At 36.2% G+C, this 24348-nt stretch overlaps 1 protein-coding gene across 1 annotated transcript in view; it reads left to right on the top strand.

The window, feature by feature from the left end:
- The window catches only part of LOC108329236 (probable polyribonucleotide nucleotidyltransferase 1, chloroplastic), a 42549-nt gene extending 21628 nt beyond the window's left edge, over positions 1-20921 (top strand). The window contains exons 10-25 of the mRNA XM_017563359.2: positions 911-1177; positions 2325-2396; positions 3763-3876; positions 4896-4988; positions 7357-7535; positions 9431-9614; positions 10553-10600; positions 10802-10874; positions 12342-12415; positions 12498-12605; positions 12705-12799; positions 13270-13333; positions 17611-17664; positions 17751-17792; positions 19516-19979; positions 20550-20921. Of these exons, the coding sequence (XP_017418848.2) occupies positions 911-1177; positions 2325-2396; positions 3763-3876; positions 4896-4988; positions 7357-7535; positions 9431-9614; positions 10553-10600; positions 10802-10874; positions 12342-12415; positions 12498-12605; positions 12705-12799; positions 13270-13333; positions 17611-17664; positions 17751-17792; positions 19516-19860 (1812 nt within the window). The 3' untranslated portion in view covers positions 19861-19979; positions 20550-20921. The remainder of the gene's footprint in view (positions 1-910; positions 1178-2324; positions 2397-3762; positions 3877-4895; positions 4989-7356; positions 7536-9430; positions 9615-10552; positions 10601-10801; positions 10875-12341; positions 12416-12497; positions 12606-12704; positions 12800-13269; positions 13334-17610; positions 17665-17750; positions 17793-19515; positions 19980-20549) is intronic.
- The last annotated feature ends 3427 nt before the right edge of the window (positions 20922-24348 follow it).

Here is a 24348-nt window from a genome sequence, read left to right as displayed (position 1 = left end):
ATAATAATAATAATAATGTCTTTTAATCCTTATTTCACCTCGTTTTCCACTCTTACAACTCTGCATTCTGGTTCCTTTTTTCTGTAATTTTTTAAAATGTGTTGAGCTAGTGCCACTACTGATTGCGCCAGTGGGCTCAAAGATAACATCCTTGAATCAGAGTTATCAATTGTGTGCAGTGGAGGCACTATATAGTGCTGTCAAGTAGTGGCAGGTGGCTGCAACAGGTGCTGAATTGCATAGTGTTTATGGGATGTGGTCACTGTGCTCAATCACGGCCACTATAGTGGAAAAAAACGTTGCTGTTATGTCCACTTTGATGAACAGGGATTAAAAACCCTAAGTTTCCCTAGTTTATTTTCTTGGGAGAGTCTCAAGATATAGCTATTGGTGTTGTTGTGGTCAGCTGCTCTGCCCTGAAATAAGTTGGGTCCTCGAATTTGACCTTATTCCATAGACAATTCCTCCACTTGTGTAAATTGTGTCATACTGAAAATTTGCCATTGAAACTTAAACTGAGATTCTGGGAGGATTTCAAAAGCATGCAGTACCATTAATATACTTCTCTGGACTCAGGCCATATTTTTCACTTTCACAATGTCATTGAGATCACTCAATTATGTGCTGCATTTCACTTCATTCAGACTTCACCCTCCTGCTCCACACTGTTCTTTTAAAATCTCTAGCATGTTTTGTTACTTTTATCTGGTGTGAAGTTTACTTCTGTTTTCTTAGACATTTATGATATGGTTTTGCACATTTGTTGCTATTGTTAGTTTCTTGCATGTCCTTGTTTGAGAGGACTATGGTTTTACTTAATATTTGTTAGACAAGATATAATTGAAGACTTCAATGAATAGTTTTTTTAAATAGTGGTTGGATAGAAACTGAAGTGCGAGGAAATGTGCAGGAAATTGCAGGTGATGAGATAGTAAAAGTTCTTCAGATTAGAAACAAAATACCCAGAAGAAAAGCCCTTTCATCATTAGAAGAAAAGGTTCTGAATATACTCACAGAAAATGGGTTTGTCTCAAATGACTCAAAACTGAGGAGTAGTTCTGAGACGATTGCAGAGGTTCTTGAGGATGAGGATGAAGATGAGGAAGTAATTGTTGATGGTGAAGTTGACGAAGGTGATGTTCATATAAAGCCTACTTCACACAAACCGGCACTTTTAGTAAGTACTATGCACATTTCTAATTTATTTTATCTATTTTTTTGACATGTATTATTAAGTGATGTATATTTGGTTAACTTAGGCTCCGTGCTCAGTTCATATTATTTTTTAAGGCCATTTCTAAGATTTACATTCAAGCAGACTGGATTGCTCAAATAAGTTGATTATTCTTGTTCTCTTTTTTAAGTTTTGTAGTTTCTCTGTGGCCTGAGGAGACTTGTTCGTACTTCTCTCATTGTTTCTTAGTGAATTCTTTTGCTAAACCTGTATTGGCAAATATTTTTGTTGTTTCTCTTCTGCTTGTGTGCATGAAGCCTCTCATCATCTGTTGACTAAAGGATTCCTAAAATTTGAGTCAAGATATTTTATGATTTAGATTTTTTCCTATTGGTTTTAATTTTATATATTTGTTGTATCTTGGTTTTATTACTTGCATAACATCCCACAATCTTAGCGATTTATTTCCTAGATTAGGTTGTGCTTGTTTCCAAAATTATCCAATCAATTTATGTATATATATGAAATGTATGCAATATGAAATAATAAGAAATAAATTATTTTCTTCTAAAGTTGAGATTCTGAAAGGAAGATTGCCAATTGGTTCTTTAGGGATTCAGAATATGTTGTGACTTGATTTATGAAAAAAATTAGAAGGCTACAGTTACAAAAGGTTGTCTTGAAACATAATTCTGTATTGATTTCCCCTCTCTGCTTGTGATTGTTTTAGGTGAAATACCATTGTCAATGAGGAAATATGGGCCAGCTTTGCTACATTGTTTACCTCTTGGGCTTTGTTTTCCATAAATTTATCTGTTTGTGATGATACCCTACTGCGTTGTAATATTTTCTCTGCTCTCTCTTTAATAATGTCTTTATTTACACCTTCACCCAAGAACTGGGACAAAAAGAGGATATTACTCATGTTATATCTTCCTTGTTTTGTGTATGCAGTATCCTACTCTGTGTCAATCTTTCTGGCTATTGACATTGTTCTTTATAATTTATTTTTGTGTATTTTAATTGTTTAATGTTTATACTTTGTTCCTTGATTCATGTAGAGATCATGCCTTGCCCTGTTGTATCCATGTTTTTCTGAATCCATTTGGTTTTACTATTTAACATATGTGTATTTCTTTTTCGGCTACAGTTTTCTGAGGTAGATGTCAAGTTGGTATTTAAGGAAGTGACATCCAAATTTTGGAGGAAGCGCATAGTAGAGGTATGAATACTTATAGTGAAATAATTAAGATTACTATGGAACATAATATTTTGTATGGTTTTTGCTGTCTTTGGGAGAGTTCTGTCAAATTGGCTGGATGAAAGCAATACCAATAATGCAAGATTTTGACAAAATAGAATGGGTGAAAGATGGTTCTTGGTTGTTGGACTTTAAACCTTAAATATTCTTGATAGTCATTGGTATATCGTGGTTCAACTTTATTAGACTGAAAGAAATTTGTTGTCTTGTTAGGAAAACCATGTAAAGAGAACAGTTCTTTCGAGTGTGACCTTTTCTCCTACAAAAGGAGCATCGAGGAATCCATTTTTAGTAAAAGGAGGCATATTGAAAGAGGAATCTATCAATAATTAGAATTACAACAACTTAAAGGGTCTAGATCACAACACCCAAATCAGCAGGCCAACACGCCCAATATAGCAACAACACTAAGTAGAAAACCAATAACTATTTGCAACCAGCAACTTGTATCTCTATCATAATACAATGATTACCACTAGTTAGAAACAACAATACTCTTCATACCATAGTGGGTGCCAACTGTAAAAGACATCAAATAATATTGGAAGAAGAGTCTGAGAGAGATAGCGGATGAAGCCTGAGAGGAGAGATAAGTCTCTCAACCAAAGTTGAAAACAAAGAAATAAGGGTAAAAATAGGGACAAAGAGGTTCGATGACCCTTGTGGAGGAGATGTAAAATTTCTTCAGTGAGGGTAACAAAGTGTGTGGCCTTTATGTGACGAGTTGTGATAAAGAGAGGTTGCACAAGCAATGAGAAACCTGGTAGGTTGGATGTCACACGGCAAGACACATCAAATTCGGTGGTTGTCAGTGGAAAAGGTTGCAGTCAATGACGATTGACAATGATAAAACACAGTGGAATAATCCCTATATCTCAATGAGATGAACCATACTAGGTGTCCGTCATAAAAAAAGATGAGTAGAGAGAGACAATAGTGGAGGATAATGGTGGATAGTTGTAGACGATAGTTACATAATCAAGATAAATTATTCTAACAAGCTTATTCAATGAATTTAGATATAGTTCCTTGATCTCTTTATGGCAAAGTATTATAAGCAATTAACTTGTCCATGCCTATACTATACTTTCTAAAGTTCTACTTATGAAACATGTTATGAAACAATTCTTGTACTTCCTTTTAACCTTAATCTTTTGGGTTGAGTTTCTTTATAAAATAGGATATAGTATTTTTTATATATATAATTTTTTTAAGTTTAAGTAAATGTAATTGATACAATGAAGTTGCAATCCCTTATTACTTGTTGGCTTGACGAATTACCAAACTTAATGGATCCATGTTTATTGATTTATTTTGTCTGTAACAGGGGGGAAAGAGGAGTGATGGGCGAACACCTGCTGAAATACGTCCAATCAACTCTAGATGTGGCCTATTACCTAGAGCACATGGAAGTGCTCTTTTTACAAGAGGCGAAACACAGGTCTTGGCCAACTTTATTTGTTTAGAAGTTTATGCTCTGGATGATGTATGTTGGTGTCTATATTTGCTTATGCCATCTAATTATCTCTTTTAGTTTGTTTATTAGTTTTATTAGAAGGGGACATAGAATGAACAAATACAAAGGAGGAACAAAATTAATAAAATCAACTCTTTGTTCTTTTAACACAAGTGATTGGAACGATATATTGATTATTCAGGTTATTACATGACTTAGAAAGATGAAATTCTATAATTTTCTCAGCCCTACTGATGACAGAATAGTGTGTTATCTGTTGAGCCTTGTGTATCGCATAGAACACCTGATTTAGTAATACTTTGTAAATTGCAACTCTTAATTGCTACCCCAAAAAATACCCACCTTGGGAAGAGTTACTTTCTCCAAATTCTCTTCAAGAATGCTAGACACTTCAGTTGTGACTTTGTTGTTTTAAGAAGCTTCTACATGTGTTTTTCACTCTGACTTTTCCCAAGATCAAGAGAGTATGTGATAGGACTTTGAGAGTTTATGAAAGGAGGAAAGGAATAAAAAAATAAGACATAGATGTTAGGGGGGTTAAGTGGGCCGTTAGGAGGTTGGTTGTCTGTTTCTGGTAGGGGTTAGCTTTATAAGGGAGAGGGAGTGTCTAGGGACAGACATGTTGTTTTGTTGTATCTTAGTTGACAGGAATATTGCATCCTGTGTAAAGGGAGAAGGCTCCCTTGGAAGCTTACGAATTGTGTTCTTTGTCACCAAGAATAATAATACAGACTATACAGTGTTTTTCTGTGTGAGAGAGTGTGTGCACGGTGTCTTTCGGTGTGAGTTCTGGGTTTCTTGTTCCAAGAAACCTAACAGTGTGCTTCTGTCATTATGAATTTGGGTCTGGTCACTAGTCTTGGGAAGAGTATCTATACTTTTCTACTTTTGTACTTTACTTTTAGTTCCACTTTCAGTACTTGTAAGTGATACTGAATCTGCAGCTTAACCTGAGTGATTAATTTGCTTTATCTGGTTGGCAGTCACTGGCCGTTGTTACACTGGGGGATAAACAAATGGCACAAAGAATAGATGGACTTGATGGTGATGATGAATTAAAGAGGTTCTATTTACAGGTCTCTTTAAAATTTGGCTACTTTTATGTTCTCTTATATTTTTGTGGATATTACCTATTCTGAGAAATTTGAGCATATTTGAAAAACACTACTACACTGGATGGCTTGATTTGTTTATCAGTTTGGATTAAACCCAATTAACTCAAAAATCCAAATCGAATCAATTAAATGGGTTCATAATTTTAGCCTAATAAATGAATCAAATGAGATAGTTATAAATTCAGTTATCAGTCGTGATTTAAAAAAAATGATAAACACAAACGGAAGCAATGATGTGACTTTTTCTATTATTAATTAACTGCTATGCATGGAGCTCTACGATATAAATCTTATATAATTATATATTTTTATTTTTACTACTATTTAGTTTATGTAAGCAAATTACAATACATATATTGTTGACACACTTTAATGAGAGAATTATTAGTGAATATTTCAATAATATTGCCTTTTTTTTCCAAAACATAATTTTGCACATTTGTAGATTATGGAACCTAATTGATGTGAATGGAATCAACTCATTCTTGATCAGGTTGCTTTGCTTTGAATTGTGATAAAAAATTTAAAAAGTTAGACGCTTTGAGCTGTTTCAAAAGGTTTGAAAAATTGTAAACTTGAATTGTGCTAAAAAAAGCTGAGAAATTCAAACTAGAGAAAACTGATTGGTTTAAATTTTATATTTTTCTATACCTAATTCAGATTGAGTCATGAACACCCTACTTGTGCCTGTTGGTTGTCTAGCATAGTGCATTATTAAAACTGTAAATGCCAAAAGGCAAGATAAACACTGAACTGCTATTTAGTAGGTCATAAAGGCCTACTGAAGACAGGAGGAATAAACTTTGATCTCCTTTAGTTAAGTAGACATGGTGGCAACTGCTACGCCATTTGGTTCTGCTGGGGTTATTGGAGTGCTTGTTTATTTTTCTTTTATGCTCACTGAAGAGTTGCTCTTGTTACCGGAAAACTCAACAGAATAGTAACAGCTTTTGGAAAATCAGGCAGTCATTAGAAAAGTCTAACAATATATAGAATCTTGTCAAACTTACTGAAGAACTTTTTGTGGAAACAGGAGGGCCCTTTAGATCAGGAGCTTTGATACCAAGAAATTTTCTCAGTAAGAAAATTTTCTGAATGTGGTCGAGCGTTTTTCTCAGTAAGTAAATTGATTTATTTATAACAAGAATGATTACAGAGATAATAAAAAATAACTACTAATTTCAAGGAAACAACTAAAACATCGAAACTTCCTATTGAATATAGTAAAATTAGGTATATGATTAGTTTTTCTTGTGTCTAAAACACACATTATAATGAAGAATGATACAAGTATATATGGGAACCAAACATAAATATGATAAATAGAAAATATTTTTAAAAAACAATAGCAACAATATCTGCCAATATCAAACAATATCAAAAGTCTACGTTTTCCTAATTAATATAAAACGCAATATATCTAATACTTCCAAAGTTACATTGACTTAAGCTTGATACTAACTAAACTACTTAGAAAGATAACATATATTAACTTCTCCTGTTGAAGATATGATACTTTATAAATAGGGAGATATGTGTAGATATGATTAGATACTCTAGGAAAATATGTAAAGCTAACAATCAAGGATTATATCCCTTATTATTCTTTATTTAGCTTTCTTAGTTTTTATTCTTGATCATTTTAAAAGAATCTTGTGTTTTCTGACACAAATAGCAAATCTTATATGTCCTGTTGATCTGCCGGAGAATATAGTAGAATGTTAATACCTGTTACTTTTGTTTAGCTCTATCTTGTTAGCTGTCTGTTATTCTTTTTGTTAGGCTGTTATAATTTTCGTCACCATGACGTTGTAAATGACCCTGATGAAGCTATAATTTTCTGTTAGGCTGTTAACATATGTAGTGTACACAACAACCTTGGCATCTTCATAATCTTTCTATGCACAGTCATGCAATCATACACTTTCATTTTCGCTCTGTTTCTCAGTATATTCAACATGGTATCAAGAGTGTCAGATTTTATTGTCGTCTATCTAATAAACTTCCTGCTGCTCCTCTCAACTTTAAGGTTTATGTTGTTCTTGTTTCAAACCGCACTCAAGTATGACTTTCTCAAATATTTTGGATGTGCCTGTTTTCCTTTTCTCAAATCAAACAAGCTAAAGTTTGGGTTCCAAGAGTTTGTTTTTCTCGGGTATTCTTCCCATGCAAACTAGATGTAAATATGACATATCCAACCTTGTCTACACTCTACACTTCTTGCTCATGTGGGGCCTTTGTGTACTAAAAAGAATTTGAGATCTATATGTTTTATATTTTTTCCCTTAATATCGTATGATAATTATTGTCTACTTCTTAAATTTTGCAGTATTCATTTCCTCCTTCAAGTGTTGGGGAAGTTGGCCGGATTGGTGCCCCAAGCAGAAGAGAAATTGGTCATGGGATGCTTGCCGAGAGATCCCTTGAACGAATTTTACCTTCTGAAAATGATTTCCCTTACACTATACGTGTTGAGAGTACTATCACAGAAAGTAATGGCTCTTCAAGGTGAGTTTCTTTTTTTCTTCTTTCCATTTTCAGCTCCCCATTTTCTTTATTTCTTTGTCATTTTCCATGATTATTCTAAAATAGTGAAGATTGAATGAAAATGCTTGTCGGGCTACACATGTTCTGGTACTTATAGTTTAATTTCCAATTAGAGTAATTACAAGACTTTGGTCTGTTTGGACAAGCTTCTTCATGAGTCCTTCTAGGAGAGAAAAATAGGAAGGGAAAAATGAGTTGAGTTCTCCATAAGCTAAAATTAGATCATGCCTAAGTTAAAAATAAAAAAATTAGAGAAGCTATACGAGAGAGCTTCTACAAGTTAGCTTTTATGGAGAAGGTAAGTTCATTTTTCTTATTTTCTTTCTAGTCAAGGATCTTATGGAGAAACTTGTCCAAACTGACTCTAATTAGTGCTAATCAAAAACTAATATCTAGCCTAATAAAGTTGTTAGATATATTGCGTTTTATGTTAATTAAGAAATATAGTCCTTATGCTAATTATGTTATTCTTTCTGCAGCCCACATACTCATTCATATCTATTTTTACAGATTGTTTTCTTGTCTTTTCGATCCCCTCATGATCCTCGAGTTTAACACTAGTGCTTAAGAGTTTCTCCTAGCTTAGATTATACATAGCTTATGAGATTAGGTCATCCTCATAGTTATGTCATGAAAATTGTACTACAATGCGATAGATCCTATTTTCTAATAAGAAAAACAATACATTTTGTTCTACCTGTTGGATGGGCAAAGTCCATTCTCAAACTTGAAGATGTCTTTTTCATGTTCTATGTTCTGAAACTTTTCAATAGCCTTCTCTTTTTACAAACTTGTGCATGATCTAAACTGTTATGTAATATTCCCCTCACTGTGTCCTTTTGGATTTCTAGTCAATGAGATCTTTAGCAGAATTTTGCTCTGCGATACTCTCCAGACATGTTTGCTATGCCAATGCTGTTGTCCACTCTAAGAATTTTTGCTCCCTAGCAGCTTTCTGCTCTCTGGGCATTTGTTTGCTCTCCTGATGCACTCTTTGAGCATTTTTTGCTCTGAAGTAGTTGACATGCCCTCTGGAAAACATTTTCTCTCCAACAGCTGCTGCCTCATCTAACTTTTAATGCAACACTGTGAGCTGTACCTTCTCTGGCAGCCACTATGCCTGCCTGATTCAATCAATTGCCATCATGTGCCACCGGCTCCTTAACATTTCATATTAATATACCTACCCACACCAAATCGATGTGTGAAGCTTTATTAGCTCCAACAACCAACTAGTTGACATATTCACCAAGTTTCTTAAGGGGGTCTGATGACATTTGTAACAAGCTTGACTCATGGTAGATGAGTTAGCTTGAGGGAGAGTGTTAAAAATATGATTTGATTCTATTAAACAGGGAAATATCTTAGGAAATATTTATTATACTTGAAAAAGTTAATATGAAAGAAAGAAGATTTTTAGTCAAATTAATTCATTTGAAACGGTACATCAGTCTCTATATATAGAAAACCTTAACTCTAAAGTAATAATTACAAATTTTATCATGTTCTAACAGCAGCCTCCATATCTAGTTATGCATTTAATATCCTACTAACAACAATATCTCTAGAGTTTTCTAGAATCTTCTAACAACTGCTATTAGCTTCTAGTTCTACCAATTTCTAGTTATGCATTTAATATCCTACTTACAACAATTATTAATCATTGATACTGTTCCTTATTACTCTATCTCTTCTTAGATATAAATAAGAGTACACATGTGTACACAACATACAATTACAAGTAATCCTATTAATAGGCACTGCTTTATATTTTTTCAAAATATACTACTGTTATTTTCTCTTACATAGCTTTTAAAGTTTCTATGTTTAATATCGAATTTTTTATTTTATTATAGCATGGCTTCTGTTTGTGGAGGTTGCTTAGCATTGCAAGATGCTGGGGTTCCTATCAAGTGTTCCATTGCTGGAATTGCAATGGGTTTGGTATTGGACACCAAGGAATTTGGTGGAGATGGAACTCCGCTTATTCTGTCTGACATAGTTGGATCTGAAGATGCATCTGGAGATATGGATTTCAAGGTTATGATTTACATCATTGAACTTGTGATACTTATTTTTTCACGTGATTATTTCAATGGTACTTGGGGAGTTGGGTTTGTTCAATTTTTTTTCTGTCTATTTCAATTTTTGTATAACTCCACAGAGATAATTTTAACAATGTTAGGACAGAAAATATAGCATGATAGGCTGAAACCATATATCCAGGCTACGTGGCATTGGTTGATTGCATTAAATAAAAATAATTATTGGAGATTTTATTCCTATACACATACATGATATGCCTATAAATAAGATTTTAATAAGGACGATTCTAATAAAACAAGCCTACAATTCCAACGTTCCTAATTAAATAAGAAAACAAATCGGACAGGGAAGATGTGCCAGGAAGTGGGTGGCTGACGATGATGGTGGCTGTTTGGTGGTGTGGATGACAGACAGAAGGGTCAATCGGACAGGGAACATTTGGCAATATGATTAGACAAAGATGACTAGTTGGAGTTTCAATTTCTATTTTTTTGGGAAGTCAGACAAAGAAATAGTGACAAAATGGGTCAAAGAGTATGTTACCATGTTGAAAGAGACGTGTAAGACAAGCTAAAATTGTGCGTCTAGAGAAAAGAATAGAGTCCACTTTATATAGGATGTTTACAATTACTGCAAATAATTTGGAGATTTTATTCCTACATATATAATATGAAATACCTATATATATATATATAGATATATATATATATATATATATATACACACCTATATATCAAACTCTTAACAAATTTGATTCTAATCAATAAGCCTATAATTACAAAGATCCTAATTGAATAAGAAAACAATTCATAAAATATAAAAGAAGAATAATTCTCATGAAATCATCTATAGGATACTTTAAAATATTTTGAATATAAAAATAATATCATTAGATATTTCTCTTATTTTCTAACAACAATGATAAAATGCAGGTTGCTGGAAATGAAGATGGCATAACAGCATTTCAAATGGACATTAAGGTAAGTACTATGAACATTTTAATGTAATATCTTGATATGCTTACTTCCTCTTATCTCGTTTGTTTATATTTTGAAAGGATACTTTTTTAAAGGGAGAACATTTATTATGTATTTACTCATTTTTATTCATTTCTTGTCCTAAATAAGTTATTTTCTTTTTGTATCTACATTTTTTATGCTAGTGTTTTCTAATTGTTGCAGGTGGGTGGAATCACTTTACCCATAATGAGAAAGGCCCTCCAACAAGCAAGAGATGGCAGGAAGCATATACTTGGTAAAGTTAAAACTCAAGTTTTACTATATATGTTGCAGTTAATGAATTTGTGTTTGTGTCCGATCTGATTGTATTATATCAGAAGTAGAAGTGTGTTTGTTTCTTGAACTTAGGCATAAAACAGAAAACAATGTTTTATTTCCAACACTCTATCGTGGCAAATGTTGAGTGGATGCTAATCTCAAAATCAGAGAATTAACATGTACTTTCACCAACAATATATCAAAAGTTGTTTTAATTAAATAACTTACTGTAGTTAATTACACACATACATACATAAAATATTTTACAGCTTTCATGTATTACATCACGTATATGTTATTTGAGTAGTTTTTAATCAGTATTTTTTATATATTTTTCATTTTTCTAAAAGAAAAGTACTTTTAGAATATTTTAAAAAATAATTTCACTTTAGTTTACTACAAAAAGTATTAATAAATGAAACACAATAGTGCAAATTATTTTTGCGAGAAAATTGTGTTAATATACAAATAAATAAATAGTTATAGGGTGTTCTAACCATAAGGTGGAGCAGTGTTGGGCGAGTTGCAAAAGGAGCAAAGTCTCCTTATTGAGCATTGGATTCCTTAAGGATGAACTCTCATATAGATGATATCTGAGTACCAAATGAAAGTGCATTTGCGAAGATTCTTCAACGTTTAAAGTAAGAGGTTTAAAATAATAGTAATATAAAAGTAAAGAGAATTAGGTAGGTACTCTCTGGTAGTGCGTATATGTATAGGCTTTTGGACTTTCTTGAGTGAAACTCAGTAACAGAAAAGAAAAATATATTCAGTTATTACTCTTTTTGCTACTAAAATGATAAATACTTTACTATCGGATTTTGGTTCTAAGTCTACTACTCAATCGATCAAGTTGTTGAATATTGGAATACTGGATTAAGTTCAAGTTTATCAAACTAGGAATATACTATAGATCCGAGTATTTTGGAGGTGAGTAGGTACATAAGGTATTTTTGGACAACTTATCTAAAACACTTTTAGGAGTGAAAAAGTAAAAACAAATAAGTTTTTCTATAAGCTTAAATTGATTTGTGCACAAGTTAAAAATAAGAATTTAGAAGTTATGTGAGAATACTTCTGCTAATTAACTTGTTATGCATAAGCTAATTTCAGATTTTGGGGAAAGTCATTTCATTTTTTCTTATTGCCTTGATTTAAACACGAGAGAGGAAATGTCTAACTGAAAACTAAATGGAGGTTGAGAGTCATTTGAGCAAGAGTTCAGGAGAAGAGAATGTAATTTTTTGGTACTCAGCAAAATAGCCTATAAACAGACTTCTGTGTACTCAGCAATTTGTCAGAACAATAAAATGTTAAAACTCTCGAGTATAAAATGGGTGAATGCTGAATAATTTTTTTTTTATATTTTTCCAGTTTAAAATTGATTTTCTTTGATTATTGTTGACATCTTAAATATTTTTCTCCCTTTTGTTTCCTAATGTAGAAGCAATGACGAGTTGCTCACCTCCTCCGGCAAATAGGCTTTCCAAATATGCTCCTCTGATACACATTATGAAGGTATGTTTCGTGCTTTCCTTTTTTCTCCTTCATTGGCTATCACTTAATCATCAATGGGTTATCACGTGTATATTTTTTTTAGGTAAAACCGGATAGAGTAAATCTTATAATTGGTTCTGGTGGGAAAAAAATCAAGAGCATTATTGAGGAATCTGGAGTAGAAGCTATTGATGCAGACGATAATGGCACTGTACGAGAACAATGACACACTTTTACATGATTGTTTTGTTACAGTTAACTATTCTATTGGTATGCGATGAAATGAATAAGTCTTCTTGGGCTTTTGCAGGTGAAAATATTTGCGAAAGATTTGCCTAGTTTAGAGAGGTCTAAAGCTATTATTAGTAGTTTGGCGATGGTTCCAACTATCGGTGATATATATAGGTAGCTATCACTTCTTTTGCTGATTATATTTGTTTCCTCATTTTTTTCTCACAAATTTCTTCTATATTATGATTCTCCCAACCAGTCCGCGGATAATCCTCAATTTTATTTTTTTGTTCCCATTTACTCTCTTGGTTAGGGTTCTATTGTTTTGTTTGCTAAGTGCCTGCGTGACTGACTAGTAAGGGACCAAACAGAAAATGTGTGATATTTAGAGAGGCTAGAAAATAAGCAAAAAATAATACTTAACGGACAAAACTAACGACAGACTAACCAAGGTAGTATACAAGGTAATATACGGGAAATGAAAAAGCAAATTTGTGAGGACTAAATTACAACCTCTTAAAACTGAGGGATCGAATGAAAAATCATAATGTTAAAGGTTTCAAAGAATAATCTTTTTTTACGTTAATTATTTTCTAATTTGTTGATAAATTGTATGTATAATTGTGCTGCCTTCTATACTTCAGGAACTGTGAAATCAAATCGATAGCTTCATATGGAGTTTTTGTAGAGATAGCACCTGGCCGAGAGGTACATAATTCCACTTAGTTGTTGCCAAAAACATAAACATATATAATTAGAAGCAGATACCATTAATTGCTTCTTACACAATTCGATTTTGGGTTTTCTAGTGAAGTTGTATCATTGTGTGTTGTTATCATATTAATAATTATCAAACGATCAGAAAGCATTTCCTTTTTATGTTTGCAATTCTCTTGGTGACTGGAAATGTCAAATTCTAGAACCACTATTGGGACACAATGCAGGTTTAAACTAGAAAAGTATATGCATTAATCAGGATGCTAATAATGGAAAGAAAAATCAAATTATGTTAGACCGTTATTAGTCTATGAGAGAAGAAAGAAACATAGTTAGTTGGTCTAACTGTTTGGTCAGTTAGGGGGAGCGGGGAAAAGCTTTTGAACTTGTATAAATAGTTGTGATTAGTTTGGGGGAGGGATCTTTTTGCCTTATTGAATTGTTGATCAGGACTCATTGTCCTGAGGGGGAGAGGTTAAGCTCTCTGTATTCTTTCTGTTGATTGAAAGTGAATAAAAGAAGCATTTCTTTGTCGGTGTGTGTGTTTGAAAAGTAAGGAGTGAGTTTTTCCTAGGTTCTTGGATAAAGAACCTATCATTTGGTCCGACCTGCCGGATCCAAAAGGAAGAGAGAATCAGTGATGGACGGACAGTCATCAGAGGATAGATTGGATAACCTGGAGATAACGGTGGAAGGAATTAAAGAGGAAACAACGGCGATAAGGCGAGACATTCAACAGATGATGAGGATGATGAGCGGAGGCCCGAATAATCACGGAGGAGGGTCGGAAAAGGGAAGTACGTCCGTGAATGACAATCACGAGCATCGCGAAAGTGGGGGAGTGCATCAGAATTGGAGGAAGAGGGTGGAATTACCTGGGTTTGATGGGCAAGAGCCACACAGTTGGATCAATCGGGCAGAGCGCTTTTTCGATATTCAGAAAGTGGCAGATGATGATAAAGTTGAACTCGCATATATCAGCATGGAGGGTAGTGCGAGCTACTGGTTCAAGATTTGGAAAGACAAAACCAAGAACCGGTCTTGGACGGGATTAAGGCATCACTGATCAATCGCTTTGGAGGAGGGTTTCGGGGCACGGTGTACGAACAATTAGCAACTTTACGTCAAGAAGGTTCGGTAGAGGAATTCGCCAGGAATTTTGAGGTATTGCTAGGGTAGACGCAAGGATTGACGGAGGAGTTGACACTAGGATTTTTTTTGGCGGGATTAAAGGAAGAGGTCAAGGGCCAAGTACGCATCCAGGCCCCCAAGGAATTGGAGGAGGCGATCAGGGTTGCGAGAGATGTGGAGGACGCGATGATACGAACGCGAGGAGGAGGTTGGAATGGCGATAATCGGGGGAGAATGGTTCGAAATTTGCCCTATCCGGAATTCTTGAAAAGACGAGAGGAGGGACGATGCTTCCGGTGCGGCGGCCCCTTCGCTCCAGGACACCGCTGCTCGGAGAAAGGTTTGAGAGTACTCTTGTTGGCAGAAGACGAGGAGGATGTGGTTATCGAAGGTGGATCCCTGGAGGGGGATTGCATGGAACTATCGGCGTGCTCGGCGGAAGGGATGACGTCGCCGACAACCATGAAACTCGCGGGGAGAATCAGAGAGAAGCCAGTGCTAATTCTCATTGATAGCGAGGCCAGCCATAATTTCGTGAGCCGACGGGTGGCAGAGGAGATGAGACTTCCGGTGACCGACACGGCGCCATATGCGGTGAGTCTCGGGGACGGACGGCGGAGGATGTCAAGAGGGCGTTGTGAGGGGGTACCGATCAACATGGGGGAAACTACGATGGTGGCAGACCTTTACGTCTTCGAGCTGGGTGGAGTAGATGTTATACTGGGAATTGCATGGTTGGCAACGTTGGGAGAGGTGATTATCAATTGGAGGGAGATGTCTATGATATATACCATGGGAGGCAAGAGGATTAGAGTGCAGGGGGACCCAGCTCTGGCCCGACAGCTGGTGGAACCCCAGGAACTGAAGAAGGTAGTGGATGCTGACTCATGGTTCCTTGTGTGGGAAGTGGGGCAGCTGGAACAACAGAGAGACGACACGTGTCCAGGAGAGCTCACGGGGGAATAGCAGACCGAATTGAAGGCTATGTTACAGACCCACTGCGAGGTATTTCAGGAGCGAGAAGGCTTGCCTCCGATACGTGATTTGGAGCATCGGATTGTCCTTAAAAAGGGTGAGGACCCCGTCAACGTGAAGGAGGAGATAGAGAAGCAAGTTGCGGATATGTTGAAGGTGGGGATTATTCGTCCCAGCAGAAGCCCATACTCTAGTCCAGTTATCCTAGTGAAAAAGAAGAATGGTAGTTGGCGGTTCTGCGTCGATTACCGAGCACTTAACAAGGCAACTGTCCCCGATCAGTACCCCATTCCTGTGATAGAGGAGTTGCTGGACGAGCTGCATGGCGCCAAATACTTTTCTAAGATAGATTTGAAGGCCGGGTATCATCAAATCCGAATGGGAGAGGAAGATATCCCGAAAACGACGTTCCGCACCCATCAGGGTCACTTCGAATTTTTGGTGATGCCCTTCGGGCTCACTAACGCCCCAGCAACTTTCCAGAACGCCATGAACAACCTGCTGCAGCCCTTCCTCAGGCGATTTGTACTAGTTTTTTTCGATGATATCCTCGTGTATAGTCGGACAGGGGGAGATCACCTCGAACAGCTGGGCTCGGTGTTGTAGTTACTGGGACAACAGGAATGGGTAGCCAACCAAAGTAAATGCGAGTTTGGGAAGCAACAAATTGGCTACTTAGGACACGTAATATCTGAAAGAGGAGTGGAGATGGACACGGAGAAGGTGCAGGCAGTGTTAGGGTGGGGAGAACCAAGGAATTTAAAGGCTTTGAGGGGGGTTTCTAGGCCTCACGGGTTATTATCGCCGATTTGTGAAGGGATATGGGAGAATGGCCAAACCTCTGACAAACTTGCTAAAAAAGGGGAGTTTTGAGTGGTCACCAGCAGCACAGACGGCCATGGAGAATTTGAAAACAGCCATAACCACGACACCAATTTTGACTCTTCCAGATTTTAACCAAGAGTTCCAGCTGGAATGTGATGCCTCAGGAATAGGTGTGGGAGCAGTACTCATGCAGAATAAAAAACCTATTGCTTTCTTCAGTAAAGCGTTATCGATGGGATCTCTGAGTAAGTCAGTGTATGAAAAGGAACTTATGGCTTTGGTAATGGCCATTCAACACTGGAGGCCCTACTTATTGGGACGGCGGTTTGTGGTATATACCGATCAACGCAGTTTGAAATACCTGCTGGAACAACGAATCACAACCCACAGCCAGCAGAATTGGATAGCTAAGCTCATGGGTTATGATTTTGACATCGTATACAAGGTGGGGGAGCTCAAACAAAGTGGCTGATGCCCTCTCGAGGAAAGGGGAAGGATAGAAAGGGAGCTGCCTGCAGAGTTACAGGCTGATGGACCCAGTCATTGGCCAGTGAAAGTTCTTGAAAGGAGAACCAGACAGCAGGGTGGTGAGACTATGCACCAAGTATTAGTGGAGTGGCATGAAGGAGGAAGAGATGGAGCAACTTGGGAAGACGTGGAAACGATGCAGGATCAATATCCAGAATTCAACCTTGGGGACAAGGTTGCTGAAGGAGGGGGGAGTAATGTTAGACCGTTATTAGTCTATGAGAGAAGAAAGAAACATAGTTAGTTGGTCTAACTGTTTGGTCAGTTAGGGGGAGCGGGGAAAAGCTTTTGAACTTGTATAAATAGTTGTGATTAGTTTGGGGGAGGGATCTTTTTGCCTTATTGAATTGTTGATCAGGACTCATTGTCCTGAGGGGGAGAGGTTAAGCTCTCTGTATTCTTTCTGTTGATTGAAAGTGAATAAAAGAAGCATTTCTTTGTTGGTGTGTGTGTTTGAAAAGTAAGGAGTGAGTTTTTCCTAGGTTCTTGGATAAAGAACCTATCAAATTATGTACTAAAAAATGGAACAAATCTGTACTCCTATAATTCGAAGGGTTGAGTGTATTAAAAATAAGCCCCCTGACCATAGCTATTATATATTGTTGTAAATAGGGAACTACAAATTAGAGTGTCAAACCAGATAAGATACAATGAAAAAGTGATAATAATTAAATAAGAAAACAAATCATGAATTATAAAATAAAATACCAAATCCTAAGAGATCAGCTAAGTACTCTAAAATATTTTATAAAATAATATCATCAGAAACTTTTCATATTTCTAACCATGTCCAACTTTTTTTTATGTAGGGACTTTGTCATATCAGTGAACTGAGTTCAGGTTGGCTACCAAAGGCAGAGGATGTAAGCATTTTCTTTTGATTCTATTTTCCAAACTTAACAGCATAAGCAAATAATGCGGGGATAATATTTGACTTGCACTCGTGCAGGTGTTCAAGGTGGGAGATCGCATTGATGTAAAGCTTATAGAGGTATGTCATGTTGCTCATTGTTAGTTATTAATGATGCTCAAATTTGCCAATTGCTCAATATGCAATGTTGTAGTAACTCATTTTTCTTTCTTAATGGTGATTGAACTAAGCCAAGCTATGCCTTCATTTGGTGTTTGTCGTATTTACTGTGTTACTTTAGAGTTACATACATGTTCTCGTTTGAGGGTGTTTGTAATATTCTATTGACAATTTTCTACATGATTTGTGCTTTATTTGCTTTGAGAAACGTTAGGTAATCATAACATTGTCTTCATGTAATTGTGGTGCAACTAAATAATTAGGGACTTGAAATGATAGTATTGAAATTTCTGAATATTATTGATGACAATTCAACTATTCAAGGTTTTACAATGTATAAAAGTCTACATGACGGCTTTACTGAAATATACCAATTAATAGGAAACTTGAATTTATCCTAATTAAAATATTTACAAGATTTAATTATAAACGAAGTCTGTTACAATAGGTTATGTAAAGTACAATTTGACTGTAATTTGTATGAATTTTCTTACCTCATTCTTTTTGCTCTGATCTCTCATTTGCTCGTTCTGCCTCCATGACTAAAAAGCAAAGGGAGGAACTGGAAGGGAAAAGTTGTTGTTTTAATTGAACTTAGAGCAGTGATTAATTTCACTATATTTAATGTTATTCGCTTTATATGAATGAACAGATCTTGAGTTTCTGTTCCTTAAATTCCTGCAATACATGCTTAGCTTTTAACTTACCCATTAGAAATGAACTGAGCCTAATTCATCCCAGCATCCGGCTCCAAGGGAGAGCATTTTCTGAGTCAAATAGTATTTGTTCCATATTCGTAGCCGATACAAGACATCTTATACATCTCCTTTCCAATTCTCTGAAGTGAAAGTGAAGCTGAGCTAAACAGTACTCGATAGATTCAGTTAGTTCTTTGCCTTAATCATATCTATGCCTTTGGGGATGGCAGTTTCAGTTTGAGTAAGAAAATTAAGGAAAGCTTAAAGACTATCAGACAGTGTTTAGTGATTTCTGTAATCCATTTTACTGTTATGAACTCTAATCAGTGAATACAGTTCTTATATTTATGCATTTGGCTAAGAATCATAACCAGCATTATTGGCCAGTCTGTTGTAAAAGACAATTCTGTGAATTGTTGATCTGTTGTAATGGATTCTGATAATCTGCTTAACTACGGCACAGTTATCTATTTGTAAGCTATTACACATGAGAGACATTATTACTAACTGAAACTTCTTTAATTTTTATTTTTTCTATATTCTTCTTTTCAGATTATATTTTTTTCTTGTTATTGTTATGAAATTAGTAAAATTGGTCAAGTCAACCACCTTTTCATTAGTTCCAGTCCCATTTTATGAAAGTATGAACTATGTCATTTTATGAAATATGAACTATGTCAAGTTTTACTATATCTTGTTAAAAAATCAAGATAGAATATCGTTTCCTTTAATTTAGAGATTTCTTGCCGATAACCTACTGCACAGTACATCTAGAATATTCTATCCTAGATAGTCTTTACTACATCTTGTTAAAAAATCAAGATAGAATATCGTTTCCTTTAATTTAGAGATTTCTTGCCGATAAACTACTTCACAGTACATCTAGAATATTTTATTCTGATTTTCAAATATCTGACAAATTTGATTTAATCTTACTATATTGTGAGATTGGAATTTTGTCTTATTATTTTAAGCATGCACTGCAGATCAATGAAAAGGGCCAACTGCGCCTGAGTCACCGAGCACTGCTTCCTGATACGAATCAAGATAACTCAAATGTTAAACAGTCTACTGGTGAACTACCTGACGGCACAGAAACTTCATCAAAATCATCCGAAAAGTCTAAGGACAACTCTAGCACTGCCAAAATCATATCCTCTTCTAAAAGGAGTTCAGAGGATGATGATTCAGTACTTCCATCTAAAAAGTTTGTCAGGAGATTGGTCAACTCTTCCCAGGATAACAAAGAGAAAACAAAGAAGAGTAGCAACAAAGCAGTTGGTAGTGTGTCTGTCAAAGATGAAAGCAGTTTGATTAGTGGAGAGGCGTAAAACTGAGCCAATATATTTTCAAGTAAAGCAGAGACAAGTGATGCTTTCTTGGAAAAAAAATGGTTTCATATGCACACGAAGGCTGATATTGCAAGCTCTTAAAAACTAACAGTTGAATGGTATGAGCAACTTATATCAATTCTCTGTATATTTTGTTGCATTGATATACCTATCTACAAATGCCCCAACTGTCAAATCTTTCCTAAAGGAACTTCTATATTGGTAACACTATAAATGATAAATAAGAGAAAATTGCCTGTACTCAAACTGTTCAACCCTGTTAAGTGACTACCAATTCAGTGGCCACACTATTTAGAGGGCAAGCCTTGGCACAATGTGAAGGTTGCTCTGACTTTTGAATGGGAGGTCACAGGTTCAAATCATATAGAAACAGTTGTCCACTTATGGTATAAGGCTTTACATCTATCCTTTCTATTCCTCACTGGCCACGAACTTCATGGACTTTATTGCTCTTTCTTAAAACTGAGGTTATTTACAAAGATATTTCTACACCTTGATCGAAGTTGAACTCTATTTATATCTAAACTAATCAACCACTAATTATTTTGATTGCAAGCATCTGATCCAAAGTTGTTTTTTAAGAACTAAACATGATTCAGGTTTTGGTGGCATGCTTCTATTCCTGAGTTAATTAACTTGCCCATTGATGATCCTTATCTTATTGGCAGTGAACTTTTTTGGAACAAGCTGGTGCCTAAACTAGGAAATTGTATGACTTGCTTCATTCTAAGGCAGATAATCCTGCTTAAGCTGGGAAGGTGAAAAGGAGTACTCTGTGTGGTCTGTACATCTCACAAATACACCATGGCAATTTTTGTGTGTTTTATCCCCCGATGACACCTCTATCTATATAACCTGTTATGTAGTTTTCTTTTTTTTCAATTATTTTCTGTGATGACTCCCTCTTGTGAGCTCCTATTTTGCAGGTATCAAATGTAAATCTTAGTTCATCATTGCAAGGGAGAGGGGTGAATCTTTACACTGCATTGTATTTATTGTATTCTTTTACGTTAACAATTAAAATTATGATATTTTCGATACTCCAAATTGTTCGGTGGCTATTGGACTCTAATACTATTCTTACTGTGGAAAAAAAAACGGGGGGGGGGGGGGGGGGGGGGGGGGGGGGGGGTGGGGGGGTTGGGGGAGAACGTTGAAAAAAACATGGAATGAACTGATAACTTCATAATTTGTTGAAAATTAAGAGTAAAAAATGTGTAGCTAAAAATGTACATCAAATGAGATATCCGTTTATAATCGCTATAGAAGATATCAGATATTTAATATTTTGTAAGATTTGAATACGAAATTGAAACGTGAATGATGACTACGAATTATTCTGATGCAGCTGTAGTCCTTTCTATCCACCACCAAGCTTACTATAATCCCTATAGATGACTACACGCATTGGATTTTTACCTGCATTTCGTGACTTGGGTTTTAGTTATTAACTTCACGAATTGTAAGCAACGATTATGCAATTTTATAGCAGTATCTTACCAAAGTAAAGGGTGAATCATGAATTTGCAATTTGTGCTGTTTGATAGACACAATTTTCCCCAACTTCCTTGTCAAAATTCATTTCTGTGATCATCAATCTTTCTTTTTTATCGAAGGCAACCATTAACAACACCCCAAAGTAACTTTTTTCAGTAAAGCAATTTCTAATCTCTTAAAATCAATCATTGAACATCTCGACCTTCATGCTCTCATTAAAACCCTCATTCAATTTCACCATTAAACCAACACCCAACACAATCCAAAATTGCCCTCAGCGCAATTTCAATCATCAAATTAACCATAAACTACGTAAACATATGAATAAAAAATTGTAGTATGAAGCTTTTGGGAAAGAATAGGAAGGTTTAGCTATAAGTAGCAACTAATGGATCCACATTCAATTCATATATTGTAATAAGTTCTCAAGTCTCGATTCAATTATTCAGAGTCTTTTTTTTTCCTAAATATTCTACCTGATTTGTATTCATCTGTTCATGCTTAATTCTTAGAATTAAAAATTTGGTAATTACTTTCTGCACCTTATAATTTTTCTTCCAGCACCCAATCAACATGAAATACCAAAACTAACCTTCTTTACTTTTTTTATTATTTTAACCCTAATTCTTCACTGTTACATCTTCCTCTTGCGTCTTTTTCCAAGCCTTCGATGCGAGTTGCGATTTTTTTTCACTGGAGAAGAGGCCAGCGACTGGCATGCATCCGGATTTGTCTATCGGAGAAGAGGATAGTGGCAGAGTTGTGGTGGTGCACGGTGGTTTTCTTCACCTGAAAAGTATGTACTCTTTTTCAAAAAAGATAGTCCGCAAAGCCTCCAGAAAAAGCTTTCCAGAATATTTTCCGGAATCAACTTTTCGTAAACAACAAATACGGGTTGCAATCACTGATGCAGCTCGTCATTGTTTGTCCAATCAATTTTAGCCCACCAGTCTTGCTCTCCTTTAATGGACTGTAAGTTGGTTACACTGTGAAGTGGTAAAGTTTTAAACTGGGGATTTGAAATGGGAAGAAGAAAACATCTTTCACAAAAGGAAACACGGTTTTATGTTATCCTAACGACTTTTTCTCATCTTTCTCTCTCACTTGATTTTTCTCCACAAACCACTGACTCAACACTTACAATTTATATTTATAAGAAAATCTCCAAGCATCATAACTTTGTTTTTCCTTAAGATATCCCAACAAAACATACATAAAACATTCATGAAAACTCGTCACAAATATTACTTAAACCCTATGTTCATTCATGCACGAACTTTTAACCAATAATAACCATAAATAATTATAATCATATATACACATATATCAAAACAAGGATTACCAATTAAGATAATCAATATAGCATACAACCTCCGTACCTTGATCAATCATAAGATTTTATCTACAATCCTAAAACACCACCAATCTTTTTGAACACTAACACTGTGTTCACTTGGGGGTATTTTACTGTTTACGTTGATTTGAGAGCGATGAAAAGAAGTGAAAGTTGTGTTCGTTTGATAAGAACTGTGCGGAAGGAATGGGAGGCAATTGCGGGATGGGGACCTTTTTCGTCACCCGCGGGAAAGAGGCGATTTGGAGGGATCGTAGACCAAATGTCTCATGTGCCCCTCAAACATTTCCAAATTCCATGGATTGAAACTGATAATTTGGCTACTGTGCATTTGAGTTATTCAAAGTTGTAACTTGTAGAGATTCCTGAGCTTTAGCTTATTACAGGTCTTCAATAGTGAAGATTCTCTTGAACAGTTAAGATTCGCTTCAACAGTGACGATTCTCGCATGCATTAGTCACACAATACACAGGATCAGTTGCACTAGCTTTTGACCGTGTTGAACAACTATTAATATGTGTTGTATGTGTGGTTGTTGTCGTCTTAATTAAGCCAGCCATAAGAGCATTCAGCCAGCAAGAACACCATTGTGTTGTGCAAGTAAAGGAGGTGCTGCAACTGAGTTTGAGTGCGGAGGAAGACACAAAGGTAACGTGAAGTATGATTGTAGTTGTTTACGTTTGTGCTATGATTTAACGTTGCAGGCCATGGAGGTAGATGAAGAAGATAAGGTGGATGGGTGGAGGAGATGAAGAAGACAGTGGCTGATGAAGAAGAAAGTGCTTCATGAAGAAGACAAGTGTGGCGAGGTGGAGAACACGCAGAATGGTGAAAGCGTATCTGGTTCATCCATTTGCGTATCCGGTTAAATGCGTATGAAGAAATCCATTGGACACCGTATTCGGATCGGCCAATCTCGTATCCGGTTACATGCATGGTGGAAGTTAGCCATGGCAAAGCTTCGGTAACGACGAAGTGTGGCGGCGACGTCGGAGCGCGGATCCGGTTGTAGAGGGCGTATTGGGTTCCCTGGAAGTCCTTCGTTTTGGTTCGTCCACCGAAGTCGTTGGCGCCTTTATAGTTGACGAAGGTGGACGTTGCAGTGGCGATGAGGCAGAGGTGTTGGTTGTAGAGGCATGCGGTTGGTCGGAAACTGAGCTCTCCGTGGTGGTGGACGATGCAGCGCACATCCAATGCTGGTTGAAGCAGTGGAAAAAGTTGTTCATCACGATGGTGGATGGAGGTACCATGCGATGGTTCGTCAAGCAGCAGCGACAAAGGTGTCTATGATGGTGGAAGATATGCACCAAGGATTCCATGGTCGTGTAAGAAGTGGACGTAGGAGGAAGACGGGCACACAGTGGGCGAAGGAGGACGATGGGCACACAGTGGACGGAGGAGGACGATGGGCAGAGAACACGATGCAGAGAAGAGTGTAGCTGTGGCATTAGTGGTTCAAATATGAGAGGCCTAACTGTTTGTTTGTGATGGTTTGTGATGCAGGTGTTGTGAACGTGGTGAACAAAAATCTTGAAGGTTGATTGCCAAGGTCTTGCATGGTCAAAGTTCATTAGCCGCCTGTATGGTTGGTGTTATGATATTTGGGATTTGGAGTT

The sequence above is a fragment of the Vigna angularis genome, chromosome 2 (genome assembly GCF_016808095.1).
Source record: "Vigna angularis cultivar LongXiaoDou No.4 chromosome 2, ASM1680809v1, whole genome shotgun sequence".
In the NCBI taxonomy this organism is placed as follows: Eukaryota; Viridiplantae; Streptophyta; class Magnoliopsida; order Fabales; family Fabaceae; genus Vigna; species Vigna angularis.
This window is presented reverse-complemented; position numbering and strand designations above follow the sequence as displayed.